Source organism: Plecotus auritus (genome assembly GCF_963455305.1).
Source record: "Plecotus auritus genome assembly, chromosome: 6".
NCBI classification, from domain to species: Eukaryota; Metazoa; Chordata; class Mammalia; order Chiroptera; family Vespertilionidae; genus Plecotus; species Plecotus auritus.
The window spans coordinates 59,018,008-59,034,184 of record NC_137773.1 but is presented as its reverse complement, the minus strand read 5'-3'; the positions used below and the strand labels follow the sequence as shown (position 1 = coordinate 59,034,184).

The 16,177-nt window shown below is 37.4% G+C and overlaps 1 protein-coding gene across 3 annotated transcripts in view; it reads left to right on the top strand.

The window, feature by feature from the left end:
- Positions 1-16,177, top strand: part of LRBA (LPS responsive beige-like anchor protein) — a 526,493-nt gene that overhangs the window by 443,841 nt on the left and 66,475 nt on the right. For all 3 annotated transcript variants that reach the window (XM_080671788.1, XM_080671787.1, XM_080671786.1), the window contains one exon: positions 6,236-6,403. In XM_080671788.1, coding sequence (XP_080527914.1) covers positions 6,236-6,403 — 168 coding nt within the window. The remainder of the gene's footprint in view (positions 1-6,235; positions 6,404-16,177) is intronic.

Genomic DNA, 16,177 nt, shown 5'->3' with positions numbered 1-16,177 from the left:
CTGAAAAGGAGGGTAATTGTACAAGTTTGCCTAATCCTTTTGATCTTGGCACACAGCAATACAGACTTCAGTTGAGATTAAAACTATGAATTTCAAAGGAAACATGGCCTTCAGTGTGTAAAATATATAACAGCTGGTTGACTAGTCCATTTAAAACTACACAATAATAATCGTAGACAGAACGATTCTCCTGCCAAAAGATGCACGAGTGCTTGATGGTTATATCAAGATATGATACTAACTCACACTTTTCTTTAGTAATGGTAGAAATGTAGAAATGAGCGGTGTGCTGCCGACTCCAAAATCTCTCTTCTGCCCAGCAGTTCAAGGGCAGTTTAGAAGTACAGATTTACTGATTTCTCTATCTGCTTTCAGCCTGAACTTCAATGTGTTGTTGACTAAATTTCATTTTTTAAGCTGTCAGATACAATGTTTTTTCTCAGCATCCAACAGTTTTTTTTCCCCTTTTAATCCTTGATCTTACTTTTCCCCCTATGGTTTTCATGACTTATTGTTCTTAATGTCACAGCTTCACACAATTTTTAAGCCATAGAAGTTAAACTTTTCTTTGTAAATAGTATAAAATTTTTATTTTCATTTTTGTTATATATTTATATTAAGGTAAATATCTGAATTCTGAAGCATGGTGATGTATTGTAATCAATATGGGAGAACGTTTACTCCTGTTAGTATATTTCATCAGCATTTTAATATTTTCACTGTTGTGTTTCACCTCAACAAGTTATCCTTAATTGGTTAATTAATAATGCATCTTTTAAAGAAAATGAGGATTAATGTGGATTTGCCTCTTTTGAATAATTCCATTTGGAAAGCATATTTACATTCAAAATCCATATCTATCCATAATGAAAATATGTTGATTTTTCTGTGACCTTCGGTTCTTGAAAGTTTTTGATGTAACACAGCTAATTTTCTATTCATTCCATTTATTTCAAAGAAACTGAAAATTTGCTAAAGTTACTTGGATTCATCACAAATTCAGAGCCAGCATTTAAGGAGTTAATGTATCTTATTAGGGAGACAGGAAATCTGGCAACTATTGCAGAAACTAGACCTAATGGTGCACACAAACAATTTGTCAGTCTTCTTAAATGTGAATAGCTTTCCGCAAAGTGGCTGCTCTTGCTTTGTTTGAACAGGCTAAACTTTTCCTTTTTGGACTTTAAATCTTAGAAGTGAAATGTGATCCACATATTCAATCAAAATCATTTAATTCAAAGCATATTTTGATTGGAACAAAGTTGACATGGAAAGAAACTCTAGAATAAAAAAGTTGAAAGGACTTTATATCATATATTTAGCAGGAAAATTTGAAACAGTTCTAATTAGGCTGAAAAAAACAGCTTTCTTCAATGTAAATTACAAAGGTCATATATCAATGTTAAGGAAACATTACCACTAGTGTTTGAAATCCAGCACATGCAAACATAACAGACCAGTTCATTTTAAATGTGTGTGTGTGTGTGTGTGTGTGTGTGTGTGTAGAAGGCTGTATTACATGTATTTGAAATGAAAAATACTTAAAATTCCGAGTGCATAATGTTGTATACTACATTCTTGCCAATCCAAACATTAACTCCTTTGAAACGTGTCACTATCTACACTCAAATGAATTAATACTCTTAATTATAAGTACAATTAAAATTTTACAAGACAAATTTTTACTTTTTCTTCCATTAAAAATATGATTAAATGCATCTTATAATACATATCAAGTCAAGAGAGTTAGTGATTTTTATTTTTTTTATTTGAAACTTCGAGCTATAGGGTTGTGTATCTCAGAACTGAATAGGGCCTTCCAGAAGCTTGGGCATGCAAGTAGTGGTAAAGGTGTGCAGAAATGTGTATCTGGGCAGGTTATTTCTACACTTACGGTTTATAAGTAATATTTACTCGTTTTGTTTGATTTTTTAATAACAATCATTTCTCCTAAGATGTCAGTAACTTTTTATTTAGTTGTTTTCTTTTAAATGGTGTGGTATGAGAACATTTAGCAAAATATAAATAAACATTTGGAATTCTAAGTATGAGAAACAATGTACAAGTAAGGTTTCCTGGTCTTGAGGTAAACAATTAACATGTAATTTCTTTTAATTGAAATTGATACGCTTGATTTTATGTCATTTTTACATTAAAGAAAATTTGATTGTTTGAAAATAAAAGGAAATTGCTAGAGTATCTCTCAGCCATGCATGGATTAAACACATGATTAATGCCTTTTATTTTAGACTTTTTATTCTCAAATAGCTTAGAGTTTCTTGAAAAAAGCAAACTATTTCTCTGGAAGTTATAATATTATTTGACTCCACTGTAGGAAACAAGAATAATTTTATATAACATTTTTTTTTACCAATAAATAATTCATCTCCTTAATGGGTTAGTTTCACAAAAACAGATTACATTCTTTCAATGAGATTTATTGTTAGACACATTCATATATGTTATAATGATTTCTGACACAGGGTTATACAAACGAGTTATTTATGAATAATTTACTATTATCTTAAAATATTAAAGGTTTATTTTTTATGTTCTGCATGCATATCAAGCAAATAAAAGTTACTAATAAGTGTTGTATTTGACATGTGTATACTGTACTTTTTAGCATATCTCAAGTATTTTAGTCTCTATATAATAGATCTCATTAAAAAAATAGATATCAACCCCCAGACAGTTTGTCAAGACTAATATGAGTCCCCCTAGATTGGATTGACAATTTGTGTGAGGCTTCATATGATAGTCTTTTCATAGTCTTATTTGATCCTTAACAATTGGACATTAGTCACTGATTTATTTTATAATAACTCAGATGAGTTGGATATTATTATATTGTGTTGGACATTTTAGTGGATTTTCTTGTTTACAAATTTTACTCAGAGCACACATTGGATGTAAATGATGTATTCAGCCTGCTAGGGGAGTACTAACAACTGATTGGTTAGGTTTGAGAGCAGCATGGGAAGCCTGTTACTATCCCCTAGCTGCAAACCATATTTAACTCCAGCCTTAATGAGGACTGCCTGTCCTAAAGGCTTTGAAAAATCCCAAATGCTTAACATTCCACTGGCATGTTTTTATTTATTTGTGACTAAAAATGTGGATATAAATAAGTATTTTATATAGAGTATTTTTAACAATCTTAACATATAAAAAGGGATTTAAGGAAGTTTTAATATGTTTTATGATTTATGTTTTTTGACTCTCAAAAACAAAAGTTATAAAATGTAATCCCAGGGTATTCTATTTTGAATTACTTGTATTTTATTCCCCCTCAACAATTTCTTTCCCCCTTCTTGTCTTTACCTCTACCCTCAAGTCCTTAGTAAGTCCATTTATATTAAATACTTTTGGTTAGGCAGTTGTCATTCGCTGATATCAAAAGAATGTTAATGTCCCGAACTGACTTTGTACTGAAATGTACTAAAAGTTTTTGGAATTCTCTTATATCCTTACCTTGAGGTTCTTTTTTTTTTTTTTTTTTTAAGATTTAGTATATTGCAAGAAATGCTTGAGGACAGTTAATGAGATTTTTAGTGTAGTTTTTAAATTTTTATTTAAAATTTATTCATGAAGGCAATGTGTTTATCAACCTCTGCAAAGATGTTGCCAATCATTCCAAGATACTGGCCAACCCCTTAAGGACTGACCAGTATGACATTGGAATGGGAGGGCCAAACCATGACACTGGAGTCATCACTGTGCGTGTGTTTATGGCACAGTGTGAGCACAGTGTATGTAAATTCAGCATTTTTGCTTAACATTGTGATGTGGTATCAAAGTTTAAGCATCCAAATTTAACCAACTTCAACATTTTGAATATGCATAAAAAACTAATCAACATTAGTAAGACAATTCTTTGTTTGATGACAGCAAAATAAAATTGCTCTGGTTTTTAGGGCTTTAATATTGAGAAAATTCATTTGTACTTTGTCATTTGCTGAGCCTTCTAGAATTTTATAGTTTCAAATCACAATACCATGGACACTTGGGAGACTCCTGACTGTTTTATCTTATTAAACAATTTTGAAATCATTAATTTTTAATTAGCTTGGATGCAGGGTTTTTATAGTTTCAATAATGTGTGTATATGAACTAAACGTTTTTTATTTAAACTACTGGCGAGAGTATTATTTACATAAATAAGTGTAGGTTCTTTACGAGAGTACATATGGTTGCACTTTTTTTTTGTAGATTCAGATATTACATGCTAACCTATTACATGTAGAGCTTTTCAGCAGTTTATGGACTCAGATTTTGAACAAATAAAAAGGATGTAATCTCAAAGATATGTAGAGGTTCTTCCCTGATTGAAAGTTCTAATTAAGTGAATTGGAGAAAATTAACTGAAATTAGCTGTCAGAAAGTCACATTTAAATGAGTGATGAGCTAGTCTGGCAGTAAACATTTAAATGATATAAATTGCCATTTAAGTGTATGGTTTAATGTTTGTCATGCATTAATGTGACATGAGACTGTAGTGACAATCAAGCAGCTTGCTCTAATTTGAACATATTTAGGGCTTTTGTGTGGAGTGCACTGCACACAAATTAAGACAATTGCTGTTTTTATGTGTCACTTTAAACATGTCCCCTACCCCCCATTCATACCCAAGGCCCAAGTTAATGAAACAAATGTATCATTTTGGGGTGCAACTTGCATTAATAGTTCCTGGATTTGGGGATTGATTTTTTTAATCCATGTACTTAAAATAGAAATTTACTTAAAGTTATTACAAGCTATTCTCTTTTTATGTCAAATAAAATATGAAGCAGTCTTGTGTACTGTTAGCTATTTACTAAATCTATAAATACGAGTTTTACAAGAAATGTCTAAAATAGTAACTTTCACTATTGAAACACGCTAAATATTTTTTAGGTATACTTTATTTCACGTACACTTTGCAATATGACAATTGCCTGGAGTTTTTATTTACAGAATTATTTTTTATATTTTAAAGTATACCATATATTGTGAATCCAAGTTAAATATTATTAGTTAAAAGAAATACTAGTATATTTGAAATTGGCCATAAACATCTTTCTTATTCTTAGGCATTTATTTTAATAAACCAAATATTTGCACAAATGTATACCTGTGAACTAATAGGAACTTAATTTTGTCACGACATGGTTTCTTACTCATTGCTTCCTATAGAAGTTAGTCAATTTCGTTTTAAAAACAACAGACTTCTTTTTATAATATTGATAAGATAGCAAGTCACACCAAAACACATCACAGCCATACACTTATTAATCTAAAAATAAGAATTTCAGTGAGACACGTAACCTGATAGAACTTGGTACACTTCGGATCACTCTTCAGAGTTTGAGTTTGAGAGATCTCTGATTTGAATCAGAGATAAAGTCCATAATACTAAACTTTTATATTGGAATAATATTGAACAATAATAAATAATATAAATATAAATAATTGTCTCAATAATGTCTCCAGTTTTCTTAAACTCTTATTTTTAACTTTATTAAATTTAGCAAACATTGGCATCTATTGTGTTTTAGGTACAGTGCCCTTAACTGGGAATGTAATGATCTGGAAGTGGATCTGCGCCCAGCATTTCTACTGAATACTTGATTATGTTCATTCATTATTTATTGGACACTGTTATGGTACCAGAATCAGATGATTTGGACTTGTTTGATATTAATATCTAGAATAATAATTCAGTAATTATAAGTATCCCTGCTAAGATCTCATTTGTTGGCATGAAAATTCAGTTGAAATAACAAAATGATTTGGTTACAGTTGTCACATGCAGTAAACAAAAAAAATGTTTATATTTAGAAAAATTATAAATATTCTAAGTGGACAGTAAATTTTTAATGTTTTCACATTTGCTGTGCTACAGTAGCCTTTATGTTGAATGACCTATCTTTGAAGCATAAATTGAGTACCTATTAAGGCCTTGAGTTACAATGTGACCAAGACAGAACCTTATCCCTGGTCTTCACTGTGCTTACTCACAGTACTGTAGAATAACACCAAAATGTTAATGGTAACAAGCTATTACAATTCAGCGTGACAAGTGCTGGAAAGACTCGAGTTGTAAATAAGGGAGAACAGATTCTGGTGGAAAATAGGACATCAGAATGTCTGTTTACAGTAAATTTAGCATCAAACTTTACTGCTTGTTCTCAATTTCTCTACATATTTTAAAAATAGAACGCAGCATAATAATACAATCTATGCCCTTTTTCAGGCCCTGGAAAGTGAATTTGTTTCCTGCCAACTTCACCAGTGGATTGATCTCATTTTTGGCTATAAACAGCAAGGACCAGAGGCTGTTCGATCCCTCAATGTGTTCTATTACCTGACCTATGAAGGAGCTGTCAACCTGAATTCAATAACTGATCCTGTGCTGAGAGAGGTAATTATCTGACTGGGGCTAACAGGTGTCTTTAGACTAGAAGGTACTAGATGTCATCTTCCTCCTACTGTCATTTGACTAAAGATGAACCTGAAACCAGGTGGATAAAGTATCTTAAGCAGGCTATCCTTCCAGTTAGAGACTTAGTTGGGACTTGAACCCAGGACTTTCTTCTAATAAAATGCTTGACTCAGTAAAAAATGAGAGCTTCTTCAAGTTGAACCCATGAAGGGATAAATAATAATACTTATAATTTTTATAACTTTGAAGGCTACTCACTAATTTAAAGTATTAGGAAAATTATTAAAGAAATAAGACTGTAAGCATAAGTCTATTTATTTTTTTATTTTATTTTTTAAATTTTTTTTGTTTTTTGTTTTTATTTTAATTTTTTAATTTTTTTTATTTTAATAAATCTTTATTCAGATTATTACAATTGTTTCTCCTTTTTCCCCCCATAGCTCCCCTCCACCCAGTTCCCACCCCACCTTCTGCCCTTACCTCCCCCTCACTGTCCTCATCCATAGGTGTATGATTTTTGTCCAGTCTCTTCATGAACCCCCCATACCCCTTTCCTCCTGAGAATTATCAGTCCACTCCCTTTCTATGCCCCTGATTCTATTATATTCACCAGTTTATTCTGTTCCTCAGGTTTTTAATTCACTTGATTTTTAGGTTCACTTGTTGGTAGATATGTATTTGTTGTTCATAATTTTTATCTTTACTTTTTTCTTCTTCCTCTTCTTTAAGAATACCTTTCAGCATTTCATATAATACTGGTTTGGTGGTGATGAACTCCTTTAGCTTTTTCTTATCTGTGAAGCTCTTTATCTGCCCTTCAATTCTGAATGATAGCTTTGCTGGGTAGAGTAATCTTGGTAGAGTAGGTTCTTGCTGTTCATCACATTGAAAATTTCTTGCCACTCCCGTCTGGCCTGCATAGTTTCTGTTGAGAAATCAGCTGACAGTCGTATGGGTGCTCCCTTGTAGGTAACTAACTGTTTTTCTCTTGCTGCTTTTAATATTCTCTCTTTGTCTTTTGCTCTTGGCATTTTAATTATGATGTGTCTTGGTGTGGTCCTCTTTGGATTCCTTTTGTTTGGGGTTCTGTGCGCTTCCTGGACTTGTAAGTCTATTTCTTTCACCAGGTGGGGGAAGTTTTCGGTCATTATTTCTTCAAATAGGTTTTCAGTATCTTGCTCTCTCTCTTCTTCTGGCACCCCCATAATTCTGATGTTGGTACGCTTGAAGTTGTCCCAGAGTCTTCTTACACTATCTTCAACTTTTTGGATTTTTTTTTTTGCTTTTTGCTTTTTCGGTTGAGTGTTTTTTGCTTCTTTGTATTTCAATTCTTTGACTTGATTTTTGTGTTCCTCTAGTCTGTTTTGGGGTCTCTGTATAATATTTTTTATTTCAGTCAGTGTATGTTTAATTTCTAGTTGGTCCTTTTTCATATCTTCGAGGGTCTCGTTATATTTATCGGCCTTTTCTAGGATATTCTTGAAAAGCCTTATAACCGTGGTTTTGAATTCTAAATCCAGTCGTTTGTTTTCCTCCATTTCTTTCGTTTGTGATCTGATTCTTTGACGCCGCATTTTCACTGCTTCCCTGAGTTGGTAAGGTAGATTTGTGTGCTAGGTTTCCAATATGGCCCAGTGGGTCTGCCTCCCCAGTTAACCTGAGGTGGACACTCTTGGTGCACCCCTTTGTGGACTGTGTGTACAGCCTTGTTGTAATTAAGTCTTTATTGTTGTTGGTATCACTGGGAAGAATTGACCTCCAGGCCAGTTGGCTGTAAGGATCAGCTGTGTCTATGCTGGGAGAAGTTCGGTGCTGGAGACAGCCTTATAGGATTAGACTTGCCAAATTGCAATAGCCTCTGTGCTCAGCTTGGATGGGGTGGAGTCTCAGTCTTGGCTTCCTGTCAGCCTTGCCCTTGCGCGCACGTGCACGCCTTCAGACCTCTGCCTCCCCCGGCTCCTGAATCTCCGCCCAAGGGTCCAGACTCCCTCCACAAGAGCGTGGGTCCCCAGGGGTTCGCCTGGAACCGGGGTTCAGTGCAGTCAGAACTGGGGTTCAGTGCAGTCAGGAGCCTCCGACTCCCTTCCACTAGGGAAAGCCTGTGGCAACCTCCGCAGCCTTTGTGCGCACTGGCACCCGCGCGCCTTCAGACTTCTGCCTTCCCCAGCTCCCGAGTCTCTGCCCGAGAGTCCAGACTCCCCCCGTAAGAGCGTGGGTCCCCAGGGGCTCGCACGGAACTGGGGTTCAGTGCAGTCGGGGGCTTCCTTCCCCCTTCCGCCAGAGAAAGTCAGCCAGGCTCTCAGCCGCCCTTCCTCTCTGTGCGCACAAAGACCCTTTGCCGTACCTCCAATTCTCTGTGAGCTTTTCTCTTTCCTTCTAGTTGTAGAATTTTCACTCAGCCAGCTTTCCTGTGGTTCTGGATGGTGTCCGTTCTGTCTTTTAGTTGTAGTTTTGAAATTTTTGTGCGAGGCAGCAGTTTAGGTGCTTACCTATGCCGCCATCTTGGTTTCTCCCAGCATAAATCTATTTAAATCTAAATAAAACACATCCTATATAATAAAAGCCTAATATGCAAATCGACCAAATGTTGGAACAGCCAGTCGCTATGATGTGCACTGACCACCTGGGGGCAGATGTTCAACGCAGGAGCTGCCCCCTGGTGGTCAGTGTGCTCCCACAGGGGGAGCGCCGCTTGGTCAGAAGCCAGGCTCATGGCTGGCAAGCACAGCAGTGGTGGTGGGAGCCTCTTCTGCCTCCGCTGCAGGCAGGCAGTAAGGAGTGAGGGGTCCCAGACTGTGAGAGTCCTGGGCTGCTGACTGCCGGCTTAGGCCCAATCTCTGGGGGGATTGGCCTAAGCCGGCAGGCGGACAACCCCCAAGGGGTCCTGGACTGTGAGAGGGTGCAGACCAGGCTGAGGGACCCCCCCCCCATAGTGTACGAATTTCGTGCACCGGGCCTCTAGTATTTATATATAATACCTAGGTACCCGTATAGCCATAGAAAAGTTAATAGTAGGAATGAAGTCTAACATTCTCATACATTATCTTTATTCTTGAAAGTCTTACAGATGTCCCCTTTGTTTGTTCCCATTGACCCCCTCCACCCTGTACCTGCCCCTCCCAATCCTTCACCACACTATTGTCAGTGTCCATGGGTTATGCATATATTGCATACAAGTTCTTTGGTTGATCTCTTCCACCCTCCCCTGCCTTCCCTCTGAGATTTGGCATCCTGTTCCATGTTGCTATGTCTCTGGATCTATTTTGTTCATTAGTTGATTTTGTTCATTAGATTGCACAGATGAGTGACATCATGTGATACTTATCTTTCTCTGATTGGCTTATTTTGCTTAGCATAATCACTTTAAAGAAAACATTATGTGTAATAAGTAAGGTTGGTCATTTTTCACCAGTACTCAATACATTCCTTTATAATTCTGTGTATGACCTGGTCATGTTGACAGTGCATAATCACATATTTTTAAAAATATATTTTTATTGATATTTAAGAGAGGAAGGGGAAGAGATAGAGAGAAAGGGACACCCATTGGCTGGCTCCTGTATGCCCCCTACTGAGGAATCAAGCCCACAACCTGGGCATGTGCCCTGACCTGGAATCAAATCCTGATCTGGTTCATGGCCGATGCTCAATTACTGAGCCACACTGGCCAGGCACTAAGCACATGTTTAACTACATTTGCCAGTATGTATTATCACCTGATTTATGTGCTGGGTAAAGGTTAGTACACAGACAAAAGCACCAGGTACTAGATATACATATGTCTTAAAATGGACAGGTTTTGAATCGCTGATTTTCAGTTTATCTTAAAACTGGATCACATGAACTCTTACAGATTCTTCAAGTTTTTCAGTTATTTGAAAATGTCCCTACATGTTTTATTTTATTAGAGCACGACACAGAATGCACGTAGGGTTCTATGTATGACACTGAGATTAAAGCAAACGTGGAAGTTGTGTTACCAAGTAGAATGGAATTTCATGGTTAGAATACAACAGCATAGGCTCATTTACTTTCATTTTTATCGTTTTAACAATATTTGAATACTGCTGCTTTGTTCTATACGTGTCCATGATTCTTCATCAAATATGCCACATTTTTATTGTTCTTGTTCCCTTATAGTAATTATCCATAACTCTAATTGACTAAAATCATATATGTCTGATTTTATAACCTGTTTTACTTAACATACCAGCATATATCATTTTATGTTGCTATATAATCTGTATAGTTTTAATTTTGAAATCCCATAATATTCTATAGAGTTGCTTTGAAAACGTATTTAACACTATTTCTCCCAATATGGCATCCTTTTATTTAAAAAGACATGTCTATTGGTGTGTCCCAGATAATATAACTATCTCTTTCACTTCATTGAAGTTTTTTTGCAACATTTGCATGATAAAGGCTGGCTCTAACCCTGTATCTGTGTGATGCTGGTAGTTACAATGTGAAACATTGAATTAGCTAGTTGTCTTCTCTCTAGAACAACCTGCATAATTGGCTCTTTCTTCCTCACATACACCAATGATCTACCAAAGGAATTTACCATATACTGTTTACATGTAATCTGAGAGAGCATGGTTCCAAAGAACTTCCTGTAGTGATGGAAATGTTCATTATGTCTCCACTGTCCATTGTGGTAGCCACTAGTCATATGTGGAAATTCTGCATTTCAGTGGCTAGTGTGACTGAGGGAGGAATTGAATGTTTAATTTTATTTATTATTATTATTTTTTTAATCCTCATCTGAGGATATTTTTCTCATTGATTTTTTTTTTTTTTTTTTAGAGAGAGAGTGGAGAGGAGGGAGGGAGTAGCGGGGAGAGAGAAGCATTGATGCAAGAAAGACACATGGACTGGTTGCCTCTAGTACACTCCCTGACCAGGGCAGGGATAGAGCCTGCAACTGAGATGTCTGCGCTTGACTGGAATGGAACCCAAGACCTTTTGGTTCCAGGGTTGACACTTTAACCATTGAGCCAAACCAGCCAGGAATTATTTAATTTTATTTAATTCAACTTTAAATAGGCATGTATGGCTCGTGGCTACCATATTGGATAGTGGAGATCTAAAAGACTTTTCATATATCTTTGATGACTTTATTTTCTTATTCCAAACCAGGGCTTATAGTCAGACAATGGGATAATAAATACTAGTATTTGTTAAATTAATTTTGTAGAATATTTGAAATTGGGCATACTCCATTTAGACATTAGATATGTAGTTGAAATATATTTTTTATTTCACTTAAACTAATGTTATGATTTCAACTAATATTTTTATTATAGTAAATAAATATAACACAAAATTTACCATTTTGTCCTTTTTTAAAAAAAATATATGTTTCTATTGATTTTAAAGAGAGAGAGGATATAGAGATAGAAACATCAATGAGAGAGAGAAATATTGATCAGCTGCCTCCTGTAGGCTCCCTACTATGGATCAAGCCTGAAACCCAGGCATGTGCCCTGACCGGGAATCAAACCACGGACCTCTTGATTCATGGGACACTCAACCAATGAGCCACATCATCTGGGCCCATTTTATCCATTTTTGAGCAGCATTCAGTACATTCACATAGTTATGCAACCAGCACTACCATTCATCTCCAGAAGATTTCATCTTTCCAAACTGAAACTCTCTATGCTTTAAGCAGTAATCCCTTACTTCCCCTGCCCTCATCCCTTGACAATCACCATTCTACTTTGTCTCCAGTAATTTGATTTCTAGGTACCTGTAGCAGTGGAATCATACAGTATTTGTATTTTTGTGACTGGCTTATTTCACTTAGTGTAATGTCCTCATGATTCATCCATGTTGTAGAATGTGTCAGAATTTCCTTCCTTTTTAAGGCTGGCTAACATTCCATTGTATGAGAATACCACATTTTGTTTATCCATTATCTGCCATGGATAAACAAAAGGTTGTTTTTGCCTTTTGGCCTTTGTGAGTAATACTGCTATAAACATTGGTGAACAAGTATCTGTTTAAGTCCCTTTTTAAGTTCTTTTGAATATATACTCAGAAGTGGAATTGCTAGATTACATGGTAATTTTATATTTAACTTTTTGAGGAACTGCCATAACAAATACATTTTTTTGTATTTATTTTTCATGATCAACATTTGCTAAAGACTATTTAAAACTTGCCTTAAGTTTATTTGACTCCCTTTTCTTCCCCACAACCCCAAGTAGTTAATATTATTAACAAATTAAACTTTGACTGCAGTTTTCCACTCATCACATCTTAATTTATGTTTATATTTTACTAGAGGCCCAGTGCACAAAATTCATGCACTGGTAGGGTCCCTAGTGGTTGCTGGCTGCCGGCCGGGTATTCCCTCCCTTCCCACGGCTGCCTGCCGCCACCACCAGCCAGGGTCTCCCTCCCTTCCCCTGGCTGGCCCTGCCCCCTGGTCGAACTCCCAGACAAACTGCCATTGAAGGGGACAATATGCATACTATGCTTTTATTATATAGGATGTTATATAAACATACACTGAATGGCCAGATTATTATGATCTCTGAACGCATAATAATCTGGCCACTCAGTGTATATCCTATATAATAAAAGCTAATATGCAAATTGTCCCCTCAACCAGGAGTTCAACCAGCAGGCAGGCTGGCTAACTGCCCATGCCCCCTACCCCTGGCCAGGCTGGCCGGACCCCACTCACACACACACACACACACACACACACACGCACACACACGCACGCACACACACTGAGTGGCCAGATTATTTTGCGTTCAGAGATCATAATAATCTGGCCACTCAGTGTATATTTATATTAGATTCAGCATGCATTCTAATAATGTGGCTTGTCGCGACCCACAGGTTGAGAACCGCTGCTGTAGAGCCTAAGACCATCGGAAAACACAGATATTTACATTATGATTCATAACAGTACCAAAATTACAGTTATGAAGTAGCAACGAAAATAATTTTATGGTTGGGGGTCACCACAACATGAGGAGCTGTATTGAAGGGTCGAGGCATTAGGAAGGTTGAGAACCACTGCCCTAGAGGATTATATGAGGTATAGCGCATGGTAGGTGCCTAGTGGTCTCTATCCTATCTAATAAAAGAGTAATATACAAATTGACCATCACTCCAACACACAAGATGGCCACCCCTATTGGTCAAAGATGGCTGCCCCCATGTGGACACAAGATGGCTGCTACAAGATGGCCAGCAGGGGAGGGCAGTTGGGGGGGACCAGGCCTGCAGGGGAGGGCAGTTGTGGGCGATCAGGCCAGCAGAGGAGGGCAGTTGGGAGGGACCAGGCTGGTAGAGGAGGGCAGTTGGGGGAGACCAGGCCAACAGGGGAGGGCAGTTGAGGGGGACCAGGCTTGCAGGGGAGGGCAGTTGGGGGGACCAGGCCTGCAGGGGAGGGCAGTTAGGGGTGACCAGGCCTGCAGGGGAGGGCAGTTGGGGGTGACCAGGCTGGCAAGGGAGGGCAGTTAGGGGTAACCAGGTCTGTAGGGAGGACAGTTAGGGTCAACCAGGCTGGCAGGGGAGGGCAGTTAGGGGCAATTGGGCCAGTAGGGGAGCAGTTAGGCATAGATCAGGCTGGCAGGGGCGTGGTTAGTGGGTGATCAAGCTGGCAGGCAGAAGTGGTTAGGGGAAATCAGGCAGGCAAGTGGTTGGGAGCCGGCAGTCCTGGATTGTGAGAGGGATGTCCGACTGCCCACTGGGATCAGGCCTAAACGGGCAGTTGGACATCCCTTGAGGGGTCCCAGATTGGAGAGGGTGCATTCTGGGCTGAGGGACACACCACCCCCGTGCACGAATTTTGTGCATCGGGTCTCTAGTATCATCATAAGTACTCAGCAAGTGTTAGTTCCTTCCCTTGTGTTGTTCACTGTTAAATCGCTGGGCTAGGAAACACAACTATAACAAGAATAGGAATTGCTGATTACATCATAGGAAGAATCATAAAATGTTAACACCAGAGAAGTTATTAGAGATCATTTCCTAGAGGACCCATGCAGAGTTCACTGTGAAGTGAACCAAAGAGAAACAAAACAAGAATAAATCATTAATTCATTCCTTTTTCAACAACCTTTCACTAAACCCAAATTGTGTAATAAGGTTAAAGAGTTGAAGGCCCTGCCCTCATCAGCTGGAGTTCACTGTCTAGTGGGGAAATATTTGTGGGTAAACAAGTATAATATGCTGTAATAAATTCAGTATAGGGTTAAGCACACTGTATGTATGTATAAGAATAGAGGATTGGTACTAAACCCAGGCAGGAGAATCCAGGCATGTTATCTGAGAAATGAGAGGCTGGGGCTGTAGATTGAAAGATGAATAACAATATTGGGTAGAGTCATGAGCAAAGGATATGTACACATAGATGAAAGAGATCATAGCTGGAGAATGAAATGAACCAAAAGTGATAAGATGATAGAGATAGACAGGAGCCAGACCACCAAGGAACTTCAATGCCACAAAAAGTATTTTTACCTGTATTATAAGGCAGTGCATTGAAGGTTGGTTACAACACCACATGTATGGTTTTTTAGAACATGTCTAGAAGATTGAACAGGTAAGAACTGAAAAGTACCCATTGGGTTATTCTCAGAATCCTTGGTGACCTTAGAGAAAGTAACTTAGACAGTACAGGGCTGTGCTGTGAGTGGTTTCTGAGCAAGTAAACACGGTGGGAAAGGAAATAATTGAAGGGAGAATTTTTAATAGCTTTATTGAGATTTGGCTCACATTTGACACAATTCACCCATTTAAAGTGTCCAATATAATAGTTTTTCTTATATTCACAATTTTACAAGCATCACCACAATCTAATTTTTGTCACCACAATAAGAAACTCCATACCCATGAGCAGCCACTCTAAGGGAGAGCTTTGTTTTTGTTTTTTGGGTTTTTTTTTAGTATATAGATTTGCATTTATTTATTTTACTAAAAGTTTCCTATCCCCCTCCATCCTTTCTGGATGTTGGGAGAGAGGTCTGACCCTTTCCTTTCAAATGATTTTTCCCCCCTATGGGAAAGGTAAAATCTAAACTAAAATTTTTCAGAAGTACTTCAAGAGATTTATTTTTTAAATAGCTAGATATTTGACCATGTTTCTGTGTTTATTGAAAAGATCCAAAAAGAGGAAAGATGTCAAGCATACAGGAAAGAAAGCTCATAATAGACTACCAAGCTCTGTGAGAAAGAGGACAGGAACATAATCCAGAACACAGATAAGCCCTGGACAGCAGGGAACAGTAGTGCCTTGTCTGAGATTAAAGAGGTTAGCCTGGGACCAGTATGAGAAAGTGTGCATGAATTGGGTGGGAAGGCAGGAAGATTATGAGGATTTGAGATAATACTTATGGACATGCCTAACATAGTGATGGGTGTTTAACAAATTCCCAATAATAAATAAGTAAATATTTCCTTTCCACTTGGTTTCTCCTATGTTCTCAACAGCAAGAGAGCAGGTGTAGGAAAAAGCTTAATAGAGAAGGTATGTTTGTGTGTATGTGCAAAGTATATATGCAGGAAGAGAGGGAGAGCGAGAGGATTTTGCCAGGAAGTATGGTGGAATATGTAAAAGCATATTGAATGTGGAAGGGTTATTGATGATATTGTTAAAGGGATACTACTAAAATGGAGGATCTAGGCTAATTTGGATAGATAAGTAAGGGGCTGATGAATTGGGGCAGTTCATTCTTTTTTAAAAAATATATATTTTATTTTTACAGAAAGGAAGGGAGAGGGATA